The sequence below is a fragment of the Phalacrocorax carbo genome, chromosome 3 (genome assembly GCF_963921805.1).
Source record: "Phalacrocorax carbo chromosome 3, bPhaCar2.1, whole genome shotgun sequence".
NCBI lineage: Eukaryota > Metazoa > Chordata > Aves > Suliformes > Phalacrocoracidae > Phalacrocorax > Phalacrocorax carbo.
The window spans coordinates 36,847,260-36,867,245 of NC_087515.1; the positions used below are offsets into that span (position 1 = coordinate 36,847,260).

General features: G+C 41.5%; 1 protein-coding gene across 3 annotated transcripts in view; it reads left to right on the plus strand.

The window, feature by feature from the left end:
• The window catches only part of TTBK1 (tau tubulin kinase 1), a 110,536-nt gene that overhangs the window by 26,839 nt on the left and 63,711 nt on the right, over positions 1–19,986 (plus strand). For all 3 annotated transcript variants that reach the window (XM_064446510.1, XM_064446511.1, XM_064446509.1), the window contains 3 exons: positions 2,103–2,250; positions 15,015–15,088; positions 18,598–18,738. In XM_064446510.1, the coding sequence (XP_064302580.1) occupies positions 2,103–2,250; positions 15,015–15,088; positions 18,598–18,738 (363 nt within the window). The remainder of the gene's footprint in view (positions 1–2,102; positions 2,251–15,014; positions 15,089–18,597; positions 18,739–19,986) is intronic.

A 19,986-nucleotide genomic window follows, 5' to 3' on the forward strand; every position in this document is an offset into this window, starting at 1 on the left:
ATTGCAGTGTTGTTCCATTTATATTGTAGTAGCTTTGCATTTTTACAACTGTGTTGGACATGGGAGCTGTCCCTGTTAACGCCAGTGAATGGAAAAGTATAATTGTATGCGTCTGTGCTGGCTCAGCAATATCTCTCCCCAGATCCATTTCTTGAATTTGCAACCCAGTGAGATTTTGGGTAGCCTGTGTTTCTTCTCCATCCCAGCTATGTTGTGCTATATTTATTAGTGTTGAGTTTTCCTTGTTATGTTACCCATTTTCCCACAGAGACTTTTAAAATCTTCCTCAAAGTCCTTCCAGACCCCAAATAAACTTTTTGCCTTCTGCAGCTTTTACTGTCTCTTTCCTGTCTGTGTTGTTAATACATCAGGCAACAGAAGATCTTGTGTACTGAATCCTGAGGTGTTAGCTGGCATGTTGTTACTATGCTGAATGTAGCATTGTTTTGATAGAAAGATGTTTAATAGCCAGCCCACTTATTGTGAATTTCCAAGTAGAAGTAGGGCTGCACTGAAATAATTTATGAATAATATGTGGTGACCTAGTTCTTGGGCTGTTTACTGTACGAATATGCCTCTTAGCCCAGTGGAAGGTTGTAAGGAAAAATAACAAGTAAAAGGAGAAGAATAATGGTTCTGGACAGCAACTCTGAAAGGGTTATCAAGCTTCAGAGGCAATAGTTGGGCTGTTAATACAGAACGTACTACATTCTTCATGCAGAGCTGTTTTTCTTGACCTGGGAGCCAGAAAAGCAAATGGGTTAGGTTGCTTTAAGAAGAAGAAAAAACTGCCCTTGAGAGGTAGGGCCCTTTGTTCAGTAAATTGGACAGATGCACAGGACAGGCCTTCTGTGGTGCAGAAGACACTCAATTACCATCAAAAGTCATTAAACATTGTGCAAGATACATATTTGGCTATCTGCCTGGTTCAAATTTCTTTTTCTCTTCAAGTGTTATTGCTGCTGTTGGAAAGAAGCAGTACTGAGGGCTTCCTGAGCAGTTGCGAACACAAAATGCTGAAGGGAAGGGCTGCAGCTAGGTTCAATGACCAAGTGCTAAGCAGATCAAAGGAGCTCTGATCTAGCTCTCCTGTAAACCTGAACTTGTTCCTGGGCAGCATAGTACGCTTTAAATATATCTAAGAGAAACAAATATAAAATCATTTTCCTGGCATAGACATTGACACTTGCAACACATTAGGAGTCTGTCTTATACATGCATATGTATAACTATATGTGCATATGCTGTCAGGTCTCAGCAGAAGGAGAATCAAGGAATCACATTCCAGGAAAGGCAGAGGATCCCAGCTTGCTCTCTGAGTGGGTGGCTACTCTAGAACACGTAGACAATCTATCTCTAGTAGGTACATATCAAATATGCTGAAATTTAGTCATCTTTAGGTTTGAGTTTATGTCGATTGAAATGGTTTTGATTTTTAAGTAGTGTTATCCTTCAGTTATGAAGCAGTCTTTAATTTTGCTCAGAGACACAAAAAGCATCATTTTGTGTGGTTTAAAATTAAAAAGAAAAAAAAAGAGAATGAGAAACAAAGGAGCTGTACTGGTGGCTTGTACATAACTGTTTTGACGTAATGCAGTTGGCAGTTCTCTGAAATATAACACTTAACCTCACTAGCAGAGCAGCTCAAGCATCTTGTAAAATATTCCAGTGGATGTTTTGTTCTATCTTTAAAATCCTGTGAATGAGATGTAAACTTCATTTAACTTATTTCCTGAAAGCATTAGTTCCAACTACCACAGCTGTGGTACTGGTTCTACTACCTCCTTGAAGGGTCTTTCCTTGAATTTTGGCAAGAATGTTATTGAGGTAATAAGCATTATCATTTGATTTTAAATGTATCACATGTCATCACTTGCTAGGCTTGTTCTTTGTTGTTGCAGCAAAGAATTTTATACATAGCACAGTCAAGTGGGTAGCTGGACATTTGCCTAGCTGTGCAGTGAAGGGATTCAGGCATAGCACAAATTGGGAGCTGAGTTTGTTCTCCCTATGCAGTAAAGAAGCTAATGCCTGGCTCTGTGAAAGCTAATCTGATGTTGTCTCTCTTGTACATTGTACCAAAACTCTTTGTACTTTTCTAGTTGAAGAAGATTGGTGGTGGTGGCTTTGGGGAGATCTATGAGGCAATGGATCTGCTGACCCGTGAGAATGTGGCCTTGAAGGTGGAATCAGCCCAGCAGCCCAAGCAAGTTCTCAAGATGGAAGTGGCTGTCCTGAAAAAGCTACAAGGTAAGGCAGAAAGCTCTTTGAAAGTGCTAAAGGTCGCTCTGTTAACAATTAGAATCCAAAGTTGCAAATGTTTTGTATGATTTTCTCTTCAGCTTCCATCTGTATGTGATGTTACATTAAGTCATTCAGCTCAGAAAGTTATTACATTCTGCAAAGCGTCCTACTCCAGTGAGTTCCAACTACAGGGCCTGTTTGTGTCCAGCAGGCTGTAAGAACAATAAGGATACTTAAACTGAACTATTGGTACACTGGTCTGTGTGGTCTAGTGATACTCATTAGATAATAAGGAATAGAGCAAGCAATGTCTGACTAAGAAATGAAGTTAGCTGGTTGCCTCCCAGAGGACCAGAAAAATGTTTGTGACTATAGCACCGTGACCGTGACTGAGTGTCCAAGTAAGATCGTTGACTAGTAGATGAGTGCAAAAAGTGTATAATGTGAAGTATAGGCAAACTGGCAGTTAGTTAATTTTTCATGTACCTGACTGTCCTGAAGGGAAAGCATGAAGTGATTTTTAGGTCTTCTAGTTTTGGGAGTGGTGGTTTTGAATTATGTTAATTTGAATGATATGCCTATTCTTGATTTTCCCTAACACAGCTTTTTATTGGTTTGGGTGTGGAAGGTCAGCCCTGGGACCATCAATTCCTATGGTGGAATGTGGCAAAACTTATAAGCAGGTTTCAAACTGACTGGGAAGCAGCAAAATGGGAGCCTTCCTTGATGCATGTCCAACCCTGCTTCCACTTAAGAAATTACACTGAAGGGGGATTTGCCTTAAGCCAGGATGCTGTTTGTTCAGATGAAACTATAAATAAGGCTAAAAGTTAACACTTCCTGTGCTGATCTTTGAAGTCACAGTCATTCTCAGGAGCGAACTAGTAGAATAGGGTGAAAGAAGCCAACAAATATCCCAAACTGATCAGATACAGTTTAACACCAAAGGGTGCAAGGTAGCAGTCTTTCTGCAGTTGTTCCTTGCTGAAGGAACAGTGAGGGGGCTTCTACTAAAAACTGATTCCTAGAGGAGGATGTAAACAAGGAATTTCCAAATCTGCCTTTGAGAAACCTAGAACTGCTGCTTTCTGAAGCGCATGGATTTCCTTGTGAAGGCAAGACCAGCTACTGACAGGTACAGTTTACTTGTTCTAGTATAATATACCTTTGAAGTGATGTTCCTTTTCGTAGGATTCCCACTTGGGCTGAGAAAACACCTTCCCGTGAAGCAGTGAGTAGTATCCTTATCACCAGTGCTCATGCTTCAGAGGCAGTGTTGTGGCCTTGTGTCTGTGTCTTTACCTCTGCCCTTGCCAAATCTCCAGAGAGATGATTGTATTAGACGGTGAGACTGTTGCAGGTCTTGTGAAAGAGACCCAATGTTTGTGGCAGATCGCCTCTAGGTAGAAATCAGTGAATAATTTTTGAAGGTCAAATAGCTTTCCACAGTTCAGCTCTTCTAAGAGGAGGACTTACAAGGCCTTTTTTGAATACACTGTATTGTAATAGATTCAGCTGAGCTGAGTGAAGAGAATCAAATCAAAGGAGAAATCAGCACAGGTCATTAGGAGGAAGTTTGCTGTTGATCTGTGAAAGGCCTGGATGCACAGAGCTCCCAGAGAAGAGCAGAGCAGGTGGCTAAGGTCTTAAGCAAGCAAGGCAGAAGTTTAGATCTTTGCATTTGGTTGTACACTTGGAACTGCTACAAATTGAGTGAGGATGTGACTCTGTAGAATGGTGGATTATTAGAATACCAAGAGCCGATGCTGTCGTGCTGGCTAGTGTCAATATATGTTACATCCAGGGTAGGGAATGCTTGAAAAGCATGACTTGAAGTCACCAAATCAGAACTAGCATCAGAAAATGTGCAAGGAGTTGACTAACACTTGTGCTTTGTCATCAGTGTTTATTTCTGGAAAATAATTGAGAATACCAAATGCTTGAAAACACACCCACAGTTGGACACAGCATGATCCTGGTAATTGGGAGAGAGAGTGTTGGTGTGTGGAATTAGGAAAGTCCCTTGGCAAAGCAGTTAGCAAATATTAAGGGACAGAAAAGACAGAAGAAGCAGAACTGGCTCTGCATCAGCTAGCCTGCCTTTGAGAATGACAAATTATTTCAGTTGTATTTTTACAAATCCAGCTGTTCTGTGAAGAATTTAACTTTTTTTGGTTCAAGGTTATGATAAGGTTAAAATAAGAAATAAGGTTGAGAGATTTGGGAATAATGCATTGTGTATGTTTTCACTGTGAGCTGTTGTGAAGAGGTGAGAAACATTTCAGAAAGGGAGATGCTGACTTTATCCAAACAGGTGGTGGATGGAGAAAGTTGGTGGTATTACCATAGGTGATATAGTCGGTTCATGGTTTTCCAGGTAAAAAAGCAAGGCACCAGTGTTGTCTAAAATTCCTCTGTACTTTTCTGGTAGAACTGAACATTACAGTCGCTCTGAAATAGTACAGCTTTATTGTTTTCTATTTAGGTATTACACTAACATTAAAAGAGTAATGAGCTGCTGCTCTTTTCAGAGCTTGTGATCAGGGTCTTGCAAGTTGCTAAGAGCTTCACAGAATTTGGGATAGAGAAGGCTGGCCATTAGCCCATACTGCAGATCTACTTCAGGACCTGATTTGGGTGCAGCCTGACCTCTCATTGCAGTAGCTCCTGATCAGTTTGGACTGCTGGCTGTTGCCAACAGTCAGACTTTCTGGGACACTTTCTGGAACAGCCACATAAGGAACACAGCTGCAGGTCCCACACAATGTCCTTTCTGCACTGGCAGTCCACAGAACACACTGGGGAACTAATCAGTTTATGACTCTCTAGAGAGTGTCTATACCTTCTAATAAACATTGTGTAGTTTTCTACTGGGAGGGTGGTTACCTTCTGGTTTTTTGTTTGTTTGTTTTTACTGTGAGGGTGGTCAGACACTGGCACAGGTTGCCCAGAGAGGTTGTGGAGTCTTCATCCTTGGAGACATTCAAAAACCAACTGGATGTGGCCCTGGACAACCTGCTTTAGCTGTCTCTGCTTGAGCAGGGTGGGTGGACTAGATGATCTCAAGAGGTCCCTTCCAACATAAATGATTCTGTGATACTTGTGCTTGGCTATGTGAGATCACTGCCACTTCAGTATCTCAACTGCCTTGTGGAGTCAATCTGTTCTGCTCTTACTTGATTTGATTTTTCTAGATGTATAGGTCTTTTTCTTTATCTGTTTAGATATTAATGTCTTTGTCAAAGGCAAAGTTCTTTCTGACTTCTATTGTCACTTGCAAGGATTGTAGATCATCTTCTGACCAACTTTCCAAATCATTATACTGTCCTGGGGCTGGGAAGCACTAGCAGTCGTGCCCTCTTAGGCTTTGGGTTTGTCCTGTTGTTGCACATTTACCCAAAAAATTGCCAGCAGAATTTCTGTCTTTTTCTTGCCTTCCATGGACTATTTTAGTGAAAATAAAAACCTCTTGGTCCCACAGAGTTGCTGTAGAGTATTTCCTTGTGCAGGCTGGGCTTAGGATCAGTACATTCTGTCTGGGTGCTACTCTGTCTGGCCAATTTTAATCAGAGTACCACAAGATAACCTTTTTCTCATCTTTGTCAAGCACTGTTTGGCTTACATTGTCCTGTTGCTCCCCTCTTCGGGCAGGGCCTTGGCACTGTTGGACCAAAGCCATTTTCTCAGTGTGTGTTGGTAAGCTTACCTGGGGAATAGGGAAGTTGCATTCTCTTTTTGGTACCATTAGGAATGTTGACCTCAGTATCACAAAGTGTATTACTGTCCTTGCTGCTCAAGTAGGCCTGCACCCTCCATAGTGCCTGATTGTACCCGTATCATTGCAGCATGAGCAGCTGGCATCCTCCATGATGCCAGGCCTCTTCCATGAGGAGTCACCATTTGAAAACAAGTCTTTCTTTACAAATCCTCACTACGTGGTGGCATTCAGGCAACCATTATTTGTTGTAGAACCAGTGGCCACTGCAGATTATGACCTTGGACCTCTCTTTTACTTGAGATCACACCATGTGTTTACCCACTGTCTGCTGTAGGTAAAGTCCTCTGCAGTTTATCAGCACCAACCTGAGCAACCCTTCTGGCCTGACTACAGGAGTTGCTCACCACTCCTGTCGAGCTTGATTATCTCTGGCTTATCTGTCTTTTCCATGGATGAGGGAATATGCAGGACTAAGTTTACCTGGAGGATCTGAAAATTATCCTTCCTTGAAGAAGGCTGCTGTGCAGTTCCCAGCTACTGCAGTTCCCCAAGGAACCACATCAGAGAGTAGACTTTTGCAGTAATAGATTCTTATGTATGTATTTATATCTAAAATATGCAATAAGTAACAAGCAATATGGAAATGATGACAAATTAATGGTGGACAGCAATAAGAAATGTATGTATGTAGTTGGTAAGGATAGGGATAATAAAGTAATAGTATGAAAAAAGATAATAAAAATTATTTTATAGACAGCTAATAGAGAATTACCCTACTAGGGACAAAAATCTTACCTGTAACGAATTCAGAAACTGATTCAGGGATAGTTTGGCACATCTGCACAGGGAACTTCTGCACAAATACAGCTAGAAGAATACTATTTTAGTGCCAAGCCCTCATTTTATTACCTGAATCACTACTGTATAATTATCTTTAAGGAGATAATTGTATGTGATAGTGCCATTTGCACATAATTTTAACCTATTGGGCTTTTATACTTTGCAGTCAAGCATTTTGAAACTAAGCCTAAGCTGCATTGGTAAAATACCAGCAGATACAACTGGTCTGCAGCAGAGAAGGTGGCTGGTTTAGTTGTATCTGCAGGTGTTTTGCTGTGTAGATAAGCCTTTTGGTCACGTACGTTAAAAAGCGAATTGAACTAAGGTCTGTATGGCTAAGTGAATTAGCAACTTGCTTATCCAGAGAGCAAGAAGGGCCTTTGGATTTTCCATGTTTTACCATCTTAAGCTATGTCTACATCAGTGAGCAGTACAGTACCAGCAGATCAGTGGATAGAAGCAGTTGCTCAGGCCTATGCATCTGCAGCATATATGACTTGGGGATTTTACACTATAAACAGCATGTGTTTGGGGTACTCTGCTTTACATTAGTTTTAATCTGTTGCCCCTGTCTGAGGGACCAGTTGTTGGTTTGGTCTGTCTCCTTTAGGATTTGGGTACTACTTGCTGTGCACCTGGGATGGAGCTTCTGGGTCTGTTTGCTCAGAAAAGTTTACATGACCCAAAGCCACTCTGTGAACAACACTGACACATGGTAATTGCAATGATTTAAGGCAGTATGGGGGCTTGCTTTAAAACCTCTGTTTATAGCAGTTAAGCCCTATTATTTATGTAGGATTTAGAGGACTCTTGTTCTTTGGAATCATGGGGAGAAAGAATGGGATGGTTTCCTCTCATTGAACACACGGAAGGAAAAGTCCTGTGACTTCTAGAAAAGCAGATGTTTTTCCATATCTTCAATGCTTTTCTAACCCTTTGGTGTAGAGATAGACAGAAACCTGCCTGCTCATTCTGTTACTTTTTGCCCACCCTGGACTTGCTTTGGAGTAGCATTCAGGTGGCAAAGGAGCATCTGTGAAATACTATCCAGACTCTGTCTCCCACCTCTGAGGTCTTTGAGGTTAATCAAAACACAACGGCTCTATTAGAACAGCTCTTGCACAGCTTTTGAGGTGCTTGTCTTGGACTATCTTAGTGTCAGTCTGCCTTTCCAACAGCAGCCTTAACTGCAGAAATAGTAAACCAGTATCCCTGATTAAATCCAGTGGATTTTTTTCTAGCTTTTGAGCTGGTGCAGAGAGGAGTGTGGAAACCATCTTTACATGCCAAACCAGGCACTGTGTCTGCTCTAGATGCTCAACTGGAGCTGTGCAAGGCCCAGCGGCAGATGCTTTGAATTCAAAAGTGTTCTCCCTGTCCTTACCCACTTCTTGATAGGTCTCTCTGGGAGCACTCTGAGGGCTTGTGAGACTAGGATGGTGCAGAAGGGTGGCTCATGAGGCATGCGCTTCGGATGCCTTCTGGTCCACAGGCTCCCCAAGATATGGATGCGGCTGCAGCATTCAGTTTCCTTTGCTGGGATTCTCCTAGCAGTCAGATTGTCAGTTAAAATGGCCAGATTATTCTGGTATTGAGCACTGTGTTCTGTTCATCTGCAGTGGCAATTTCGCCCTGGTGTGAGGCTAGAAGGCCCCAGGTACTTGCCTTTGACCTCACTCAGCAGCCAAATATTCCTAAGCTCTCTTCAGTGTGCCGTTTTCTTTGTAAATGCCTTCTTTTCAGTGTAACCAATCTCATTGTGTAGGACTCTGATTAATTTTATTCTGCAGTGCAGAGATCTTCTGCATATTGAGTAGTTGTGCAAGATGCAGCCTGGTCACAGGCATTCTAGTTTTTAAGCACCTGATTTTATCACAGTAGATAGTGAAGCAGGTCTGTGTTGCTTGTTCCCTGTTTACTGCCAGGGGTTGGACAGGTAAGGGCTTCCTAACAAAATAAGGAAAGGGATCTGTCTTGTTTCTGCTCTTTTGCCAGCCCTAGTCTTGTCTTTTTGCATATGTGAGTTTTTCATGTTAAAGTGGTGCCTTAATTCTCTATGATTCAATTTCTCTAACTTTTGTGGACACATTTTGTATGTTTCTACAGTATTTTTATAGGCTGATGTAACCAAGCTATCTGTAAAGGCTGGAAAGCAGGGTAAATTACCCTTGGCAGGTTTTTAGGCTATCACAAAGCAGCAGATTCAGACACTTGATATAGTTCTAGCCTCTCTGCCCAGCACTGCATTTTTCCATGTGGAAGAGTCCTATGGTGTTTGAATGAACTGGCATTTATCTTTTGCTTTTTGATTAGAAGATCATGACCAGCCTTTTGGTTTTATGTCCATTAATTCATTCATTTATTACAGAAGCACTAGCAAGATTAACCCAGCTGATTAAATCCTACTTGATTACTATTGGATAATGTGGCTATTTAAGCCTTACTTCAAGCACAGAATTTGTTTCCTTTCATGTTAAAAACTCCTTGTCTCCAGCTGAGTTGACAAGTCCCTGAAGTCAGCTAGTTTGTCTGGCCAGTGGTGAAACTCGCTAACTGCAAAGGAAAAAAAACTCTGCGCTAGTCAGCTTTGCCAAGCTACAGACAACATTTCCAAGTAAAGTTAGAAGATGACGAAAATAACTCTCACTTCATTTTCTAGTCCTGATGGGTCTTCCATTTCTTTAGAATATTGTTCAGAAGTGAGTTCAATATTCCCACAACACAAAATCTGTGATAAGCTGATAAACCTGATACTGATGTTGACAGGTGAATAAAAAAGGATAGCTGTACAACGTATATTATATCTATAATGTAGAGCACGCAAAATAGCTGCAGTTTTCCAAATGCCAGTGAGAGCAATTGTATAGCTAGACAACCACAACTGTGCATATAAAGGAGACCCTGGCAGTGCCAAGTGCTCAAGCAAATTATGTCACTAAGCACTTAGGCTTTAGGGTTGAGCTGCTGGATGGCTGTGTCATGCTGGTTATTTTTGGCCAGCAGTATACCATTGGTTTTGATACTTCATGTATTACCTGAATAAAAAGAAACTTGGCCGATGATTCTGGGATTAAGCTGATTTTGTGATTAGAGAGGTCAGAGGTTGCTGCTGATGCGAGAGGCGGGCTTTAAAGAAAAATGAGTGTTTGACACAGATAGATCCAGAGGATAATTCAGGCTGTTGGGGGTCACCTCTGGAGGTTTCTAGTACAACCTCCTGCTCCAAACAGAAATAAATAGATCATGTTGCTCTGGGCTTTTTCCAGTGAAGTTTTGAATGATCTCCAAAGATGGAGATCCCAAAGCCTCTCTGGGCCCTAGTCCCAGGCTTTGGCCACCCTCATGGTGAAAAGGAAATGACACCTAATGGGAATTTGCCATGTTGCTGTTCGTGTCCAATGCCTCTCTGTGCACCCCTGAGAAAGGTCAGGCTCCAACTTCTCTTCTGTTGGGTGGCTCCAACCAGCAGTTAGATCCCCCTCTGCTGCCTTCCTAAGGCTGAACTCTGACACTTTCTTTGAATGTCACATTCTCCTTTTCCTGAAACCATCCTGGTGGCCATGCTGGACTCATGCTGTTATGTCAGCATTGGTCTTGTATTGCAGAGGAAATGCAAGAATTCGTAAGGCAACAGTTATAAGAATAACAATACTTGCCATGAGATTTATGATAATCTATGCAGTAGAAGTTTCTTCAGTGTTTTGGGTGGACTGTTAGCAAAAAGACAGATCAGCTATGGAGATGAATCACAAAATAATTTTAGCAGATTAAATTCTTGAACTCCTCCTTTGGGGAGAGGACTCATTTGTTTTCTGCAGGTGAAAACACAGGAAATGTGGACTCAGTTATGGGGCGGGGGGGGAAGATACTTCAGGTTGCAACAATAATGTCACCTATTTATTTCTTACTAGTTATTTGATTAGTTTCGTTGCTGTATTGAAAAATACATTAGGAATATTTAAGAACTTAAACATGTAGAAGATTGGAATGATTATTGGTTTCCTGCAGTTTGAAATTGATCTGTGTGGGAAAAATACACTCCAAAAAGGATCATAATTTAATTTTTTAAGTGCTGTGTAATGAAAGTTTTTCATCTAATGAAAGTTTTCAAGTATTAACATGGGGTTTTAATCATATCTCTACAAGGTGATGGATATCTATTCTAGGGTGGAAGGGTTTTCCAGATACTTGTACTTATTTTTATACATGAGGACATGGTGATTTTTAAGTTCCTTCAGAAAAATATGGTGAAGACCATTTCAGTAACTGAAATTTTTTTATTTCTTACCCAGTATTATATGGGAGATTATTATGTTCATTTTCGTTTAAAGGCAGCAGTAGAAAGAATATTTTTGTATGGGTGAACATTAAAACATTGCCTTAATTAATTGCTTGGAAAAATGAATGCCTGTGAAGCAAAATAAAACACGTTTGTGAAACTTTTCTCAGGCAGTGTTTATGAACATCAGGCTTACTTATTCTTCCAACCTATGTTAGTTAGTTAACAGGCCAAAACTCTTTATAATCTCTTGCTCTGTTCCTTTACTTTGTTGCAAGATAACTGCTATGTTTTAGTAATAAACAAATACAGATATAGGACTTATTTTCTAAAGTATAAGCTTGTGGTCTTCTGTAATATCAGAGTGGCTGTTCAGTGGAACAGTAGCAAAGAAGTGTGATCTGGCTGTTGGGGCAGTAAAATGGTTGTGAGGCTTCCCAGACTAAGTATACGTTGAAAAAAATCCCTTTTTTTTTCTTTTCTTACTTTTCTGGGTTAAAATATTCTTTGCTGCTCTCTGTGCTATGATCTTCATTCTTGAGGTGGGTGTGTGTGAGGAAAAAGGGCTATTTCCTTCTGCCTTAAGAAAGTATGACACTCCCGTCATCCTGGCTGCACAGGAGGTTATTAACATGATTGTTCTTGTGGGCTTCATAATTCTGATCAGTCTCAGGACTGATCTGCAGGAATCCCTAAGTCACACCTGACTGCCAGCCTCCATCTGCTACTTCAGCATGACATGAACTCCTCCAAGAGAGCAAACAGTTGTAACCTGGTGCCTCCTTCAGCTGAAGTAAGAGTAAAAGCCTTGGAAACACAGAGGGGCTGATGCTGCAAGGATTTATCCCATCTATATGACCGGCTGGCTGTACATACACCACCTCTAAATGCGGCCTGCTTTCTCTACAATCTGTTATATTCCTTTTGTTTCATGCAGGAATTCGTACAGTTTTCCCTCCCCCCTCTTTCTTCTTTTCCTGGTGTTGCTTGTGTTGCAGAATAGTGCATGGGAGAGCTGTTCCAGGGAGAGCCTAAATTCCCAAGACCAACAGGTCAGGTAGGAGCCCATTTTAGGCTGGAAAGGAGGATTCAATATGAAATTAAATCAGATTGAAGATGTAGGTCAGTCAGTAATCATTTTCAAAAATTACAGTAAGCAGAAACACGGTGTTGACCTAAACATGCGTACAATTATCAAAGATAATAAATTAAAAATTTAAATGCATTTTCTCTCTGTAAAATTTTGTGATTCAGAAAACAACAATGCTATGGAGGAAACTGGTGGGGGGTGAGAAGGAAGTTACCCTTTTTACCACACAGTAGCTCTCATTGCCAACAAAAACAGTCACTGTTTTGGCTGTTGCCTCAATATCCACCTCCAGGTGCTCTGAAAGGCAAAACAAAGCAAAGTGGGACTCTCAGTGTGTCTGTCAGTAAGCCAGGCTGGTCTGTGTGAATCTGTATGGGGCTTAAAGGAGTCTGGTCTGGGATGAGCGTGGACCTGTGCTGGCCTCTCCATCCTGTCTGAGACCTGTGTAGATTGCCAGTTTGCTGAAGCACACAGGTATCATAAGCTCCTAAAGAAACATAACTGGTTCTTTCTGAGGTTATCCAGATATTAGACTGGCTATAAGGAAAAAATTTTTTACTGTGAGGGTGGTAAAACATTGACACAGGTTGTCCAGAGAGGCAGTAGATACCCTGCATCTGGAAACATTCAAGGTTAGGTTGGACATGATTCTGAGCAACCTGATCTAGTTGAAGATGTCCGTGCTCACTGCGGGGGGGTTGGACTAGTTGACCTCAAAAGGCCAACCCAAACCATTCTATGATTCTGTATGTTGACTTTGTAGCCACAAGTCTGGCTTTGAGGCTGCCTCACATCGGCAGGCAGCATAGCCATCTGTATTGGGACCCATGCCAGGAAGATGTGTAGGGCAGTTGAGGCATGCTGGCAGTCCCTGCTTGGTAATGCCCGAGCCAGGACACGTGCTACATCCAGATAGTGTCTCAAGGAGTTCCCTCAGAAAACCAAAAACCTGTATGTCAAAATCAATGCTGAATTTGCAGACAGCAGGAAATCAGTGGCACCCAGTACTCATGGGCACGCACAGGACATGGGCTGTGTGTGTGAGGAAAAAGGACCAAGGGAGAGCGTGCAGGCTGCCCTGATGTATACCAAGGAGGGTGCTTTCCTGATCTCTGAATATCTTTTCCTGAAATATGGTGGCTTGTGACATTCCTTGATGGTTTCAGCATGGTCGTGCACACTCTGGACAATGCCCTTAAGTCTGTGCCAGAGACAGGAAGCCACATAACCTTCCTGCTTATCTAACCAGATATAGGTGGATACTAGGATTGATTGATTGATTGTTTTTAAGCCTGTTTCTCCAAAGGGAGGAAGGGGCAGCCAAGGCCTCTGTCCCTCCAGTTCTGGTTGCCAGCAGCTCTGCTATCTGCTTGTGGTAGGAGAGGGAGTGTGAATGTTCTGCTCTGGGATGCTGCTGGGCCCTGGAGGGGGAATGGAGCTCCATATTCCACAGCTGTATGCATTGCTCTAGTCAAAGCTCTGGTTCTGCAGTGAGAAAGCTGCTTCTTTATCTCCTGCTGCCCTCCAGGTCCCTATTCTGTCATGTCTTGCTGTCCCCAACATTTTTTGATGCCACAGGCCTATGGTGCACACAATGAGAGCAATAGCAGGGTCCCAGGGGTGTTACAGGCAGTGCAATTACTGATTGCTGTATATGTTCATGTTCTTCCTTTTTTTATTTTAAAACTGGGAAGTATCAAACAATAAGCTTTGGTCTAAAAACTAATTAAAATCACTATTGCTCAAGTGCTACAAAGAAATAAAGGGCAAAGCTATGCAATGATACTTGCCCTCTTCCCTGCTTAGAAACCCCACCAGGAACCAAATGTTCACCACTGTGGTGTGCATTAACCTTTACGCTGTTATCAGTATCCTGCTATTAGAGCGATGCATGCGTCATACTTCCTTTTTGCTAATACACCATCACAAGTCCATTACAGATCGGGATTTTTTTGTTGTTGTTCTGGTGGTTTTGGGGTTTGTTTTGTTCCTCTGTTTGGTTTTGGGTTTTGGTTTGGTTTTCTTTGAAGATAAGTCCTGCCTGGTACCACGTGATGAAATGTAGATGTTGCAGCATCACTTTTGTACCACAGAGAAGAACCTAGAGGACTAGCTAAGCATTGCAGAGTGGATGGTTGGTTTTGATTTTGCCTGAATAGATGTAATTTGTACTTCTAACACTGTGCCAGAACTCGACATGAAATTGCCCAGGTTTATTTCCTTCTTTTATTATGAAATTGCTTTAATGTTTCAATTGAGTTTTTCCATAAGCACCCTTCTTTTCCCAGATGTTTCTGGCTATTAAAATGGGTTTGTCCATGTTGAAGTAGCATAAGTTTAACTGTTTCAGGGTAAGTAATGCTAATAGGCAACTGTAGTGGTGGTTTGTAGAAGTCGGCATTTACTGAGAAGTTAGTGTAATGACCTTAAGTGTGCTGCCAGCAAACCTGTGAAACCTCATGCTCATGTGTGCTCCCCATGGTTTAGTTCAGGGATGGTGGTGGCTGTGGTGGTGTTGCATGCCCATGGTGACGGTATAAACTGCAGTTTTGTCACACTCTCACTTGTATCTCATTTGTACCCTGTGTCAGTTTGAGGATTTGAGGATCCCTGACACCGATTTCCACTCATGGCTATTTCACAGGCAGTTTTCTTGTTGAATGTCAGTACTCTCCTGAGTTACGAGACTGGGAAGTAGAAACAAAATCAGTCTGTTCTGCAAAACTCCCTGCCTGATGCCATTATTATTATACAAGCCCTTGATCAGAAACCATTTTTCTAAAAATCAGGATCACAGGGTTGTTATCTTACGTTCCATTCTGTATGTTTCTGTTTCTTTTCAGGGAAGGATCATGTTTGCAGATTTATTGGCTGTGGAAGGAATGAAAAATTTAATTATGTGGTCATGCAGCTTCAGGTGAGTTCTGTGCTTCCCCTTCCCGCCCCGTCCCATGGAGATGGCATCACAGGGAAGGATTTACAGTGAGAGAATAAGGCTGAGCACTGGTGTAGAGACTTTGTTGTACATGGAAAGTGGGTGGAATGGGAGACAGTGAGAAGGGTGGTGTTGCTGTGATATCCTTTGGGATAGCTCCAGTTGTCAAGATGTGCTAAGATATTTCATAGCTCTGCTTCTCTGTTTAAGATGGCTTTCTGTCAATTTTCTGGGGAAAGCACTCAATTTAGAATGCTCACAGAAGCTACGCACAATATCGTGCAGCAGTGGCAGCTGTTTGAAATATTGCCTGCTGAGCTCTGTGATGCAGCATTCAAAATATGTGTCTCGTATCAGAGCTCAGAGTGCAGTGGGAGCCAGCGGTGTCACACTAGCAGCACAGTCTTCTTTATGAAGGGGAGTGACCTCTGGCTCCCCCATCCCTACCAAGCTCAGCAGTAGCTTGGCTTGTGCTGTGAAAGTGTTTTCTCCTGTTTGAACACTGCTGATATTAAGTCAGTATGCGTAAATACTTGGGTAGCTAGCACATGGTAACTGTACTGCTGGACAGCCAGCTACTCCTATCAGAGTTAGCCAGCTGAAGTCTTACATGGGTCTCTACACAAGCCACAAAATAACAGCAGGAGTTGCAGGGACCTCTGCATGGTTCAGCATGAGAGTTCACCAAGAAAAAATATATAGTTAGATCTTCAAAGCCCAAATATGATGGTACTGTCATGAAAACAGCTTTCTTTTTCACAAAAGCAGCTTTCTTTTGCAGCATGCAGTCACAGGAGAAAGAGTTGGAGGGGAACAAGTGGGAAGAGGTGGCTGAGTCAAAAACACATGGAAGAAAGGCCTTTAAGGAGAGGGAGATTGTACCTGGTTTGAGGGGAATACTTTCAAACTGAAGGTGCTTCTTTCTGACACAGTTGCCTTGGAAGCTGGCCTGTTTCAGCATCTGACATAAAAGAGTTGACAGGGAGCTTGTCCTATCTCTCTTGCAGCTTGTATGATCAGGGCTTTGCTGTACAAAGCACTGCATGATTATACAATGCAAGCCTACCCTTCCCCTGAAGAGTTTACAGCCCATGTCATGTTTCTTTATGTATAATTTGGGTGATAAAACAAGGAAAGTGAGAAGGTTGAAGCACTAAGTATTGAGAAGTAAGCTGCTGCATAAACTGGGAGGTTATTTTTTAATGAGTGAATGGTGAATGAAGTAAAATAGACACCAGCAGACCTCAGTACGTCTTTAAAATAAACTTCTGATTCTTTTGAAATGTAGTTCTACTTTGCAAGGTGGATGTATAAAACCAGTAAACTCTTGGTGCTTGGGCTTGCCTTTTATGCACCATTCGCATCCCAATCACTGTTACGGATAGAAAAAAACCTTTTGCTCTCTAACCAGCCCTGGCTATTGCTGCTGCTGCTGCAGTGTGCGTGTGAATAAGATTCTTGAAAGGGCTAATCTGGAGTTCATGGAATAACAAGGCTTCTAACTCCCCAGTCCTGTCCTTAACAAGCCTGACGAAGATGACTTCTGTGTAAAATCTCTTACTTTCTAGCCTGTTCTTGACTATGTAGCTGAGCTTGTAAAGTAGGCAGAGCTAAAAATAATTTCATTATTTGCAAATGATACTTAATGCGTTAGCTAGCTTTGCACCATCATCTTCAGACTAAAATTCTCCTTCAACTTAAAGGTCTGCTGAGACATGGTTTTTCATGTGTCCCTCTGACTGTTGTGTACTGCAATTCTCCCTTTTTCTTCAGTCACTGGGACTTGGGCTTCCACTCTAAGCTTTGCAACTCATTGCTCTGTTTCTTAGCCAGCCTGATGGTATTTATTTGGAAAATAATGTTCAATTTCTCTCTTTTCCTGGGGGCAGTATTGGACGTTCACATGCCTTGGGTTATTTCTGGAGAGCAGCTGTCTGAAACTGTCTTTCAAACCAGCTGGGGAAAATTATGGCATATTTCAGTGTGCAGCTCTGAAAAAAATTTGCCTTTCACCATTGGATGAGAGAGTTGGTGTCCAAGAAACTACTTTAGAGTGGAAAGAAAGATCTGCTGTCATTCAGTAACTCAGATCTTTCAGAATAGTGATGACAAATCTGTGTTCACTCTAGTGAACTGTCACAGAAATTAAAAAAGATAAGCACTAGAGAGGTTGTTCAGTCTCACTTTGTTCGTGCTAAGGAGCAAGCCTGGGACAGTTGCTGTGGCTTGGCTCTATCTATATTAGCTGACCTTTATCAAGTGTGGTTGTTCAAGTGACCAAAGCCCTGAAGTGAAACGTGGGTCAAACCAATTTGAGAGACTATTCATACACTAAAAGAACCAGTTGCAGTTGGCCCCTTAATGTCTGTAAATAACTTGAGAACTGGAAGCGGGTAGATGAATAGAAGGCATTCCACTGGTTTGGAGAACAATCTGTGTTTTCTCATCAAATGTTTGGAATCTTTTATATATCTTCTGTTGTGAATTTTGTTTGAATATGTCTGGACTTATATCATAAGCATGTATGTCTTTGCGGAAGCAAATAAAGAGATTCTGTAGTATAGTGATAATCAGCATGTCCCTCCAAGTTTTGTTCTTGATGCATGTTCTCTGAAACAGTGGACTCTTATTCCTGATGTTTTTGATCAGTTGATAAATGCATTAGTTCTGTAGACTAGAGGGCTACTCTACCATGGAATATACTCATTTTAACACCTTCTTTTTGCAAATCTAAAGAAGTATAGGTAAATCTGAGATGACAAAGATCAAAGAACACTGTGATTCTTCTGGTGTTTAGTCTGTCCTTCCCCACCCCTCCTCCAGATTGGCTTTATTTTAATGCACAGCTGGTAGGTTATTTTTCCCAGAAAGTTGATGAACTGGAGGTAAATTACAGATATTTTTTTTTTTAATAAGTATTTTTTAAGTCAGTGGAAGAGTCCTCCTCTCCTGATTTTGGGTATGATTCTCTTGATAAATAACTTTACCCATTGTGGCGTTGCCACAACAATGCTGACTGGAGCTTGAGCCAGAGTTGTACACTAGGGAGTTTCTGATGAAACCACTTCTATGAACTGTAATAGATAGTGGCTTTATGGCCTGCTTTTCGTATTTGTACTGCCTTAATCTTTAGATGGCTCAGAGACCAGCCAAAGGTTGTTCTTAAATCAGCCTCTGTATTGTCTGGGTTTAAGAGTAAGGAGATCCTGCGCTCATACAGTCTGAGGCACTGCTGTCCATGCCATGCATATTTCCCAAACAGTACATCAGCTGACTTCCCAAGATAATGGTATGGTATCTTCTTACCAGCAAATACATCACTTAAAAGTTAAAATGAAATACTGGAAGGTCATATACAAGAAATAAAGCAGACATAAGGTGAGCATCTGTCTGATTAGCATTTCTGCTCTTTTGGGGTGCATGTTAGAACTTGCAGCTATGAAATGTTATGCTTTAGTGTGATAATTTAAGTGTTATATCGATTGTTTCAGGGCCGAAATCTTGCAGATCTCAGGAGGAGTCAGCCGCGAGGGACTTTCACGCTGAGCACAACACTGCGATTAGGCAAACAGATTCTGGAATCAATAGAAGCCATTCACTCTGTGGGATTCCTACATCGTGACATCAAGCCTGTATGTTGTTTTGGAAATTCTTCTTTTGGTTGTATGTCTGTCTGTTCTCCTTGAGTCAATACAGACAGTCTGAATATGGGTCTCAGTGGAGGCATTTAGTCCTCCTTGTACACTCCTATTGTCTGACACATTGACTATTTTCTGTAAGTACAGAATAGTAATATAGTATTGTCATTCCTTTAAGTGCATAGCAAACTAGTTTTTATCAGCAGAGACTGCTCCATGGTGGGTTAGTAACTGTCAGTCACACTTGTACCAGTCAAGAACACATGACGAAGCAATCTAATTTTGAAAAATCAATTGTAGTCCAACCAATTATTACTATAAAAAATGTCCAGAAAGGATGTCTTGCTCTATGACCCATCACTTGAATAAATGCTATTTCATATATTTAACTTAGTTAAATAACCCTCTTAATCTTTTCTGAGCAATTGACAAAAAAATTGGATCACAGTTTCCAGTGTTGGAAACACAGTCACAATAGGTGGCTATAGGTGAGGCACAATAATTCCAGTTCTCACTGTGGGAGCTAGTTTTTCTTCCTGCAGCTTTTCACTACTTGACCTGAACACTTGTTGCTACATAGTCCTTGAGACCATCTTCCTTCCAGCAAAATAATTTGCTGCTCTTAAAATCAGCTGGGTTGGACTGGTCACATTCAGCTGAAAATCAGCCACTAATGTGACTGGCCACAAATCTCTTAGCAGCCATCCGTTGTGATAAAGGATGTAACTTTAAGACAGGGGTTGATCAAGAGCTGCTCCATTTGCTTGTTGTCAGTTAATTTACTGAGAACCAAACCCAGTGTTTTTTAGATGTCTGAATGTTCAGATAAATTTAGGTAATGCAGTACAGTGGATGGAGATTCTGGGAGTTAGGGCAGAATAATGCATGCTAGCAGCTCAACCACGAACAGAAGCATTTGTCCACAGTAACTCCAGCTTGTTATGCAAGTTATGGAGCTCTCACTGCAGAGCTAGTGGTGTTAAATGTAGCTCTTTCTCATAGCAGCTGAAATTTAGCGAAGCTAATGTGAATTTTACTTATTTTGAGACACCACAGTCACTTTTCTGCAAAATGAACCTCTTAACATGGCAGTGGTTCTCTAATCATGGTGATTAAGATGCATTTTAAAATTCTTTTCTTTGATGTATGTTTCCAGCAGAGGCATGTGGGGCTATATGACAAAGTTTTGTTAAAAAAATGGCCACTCCTACCCAAGTTGCTGGTATCAATTTGGTTTTTTTC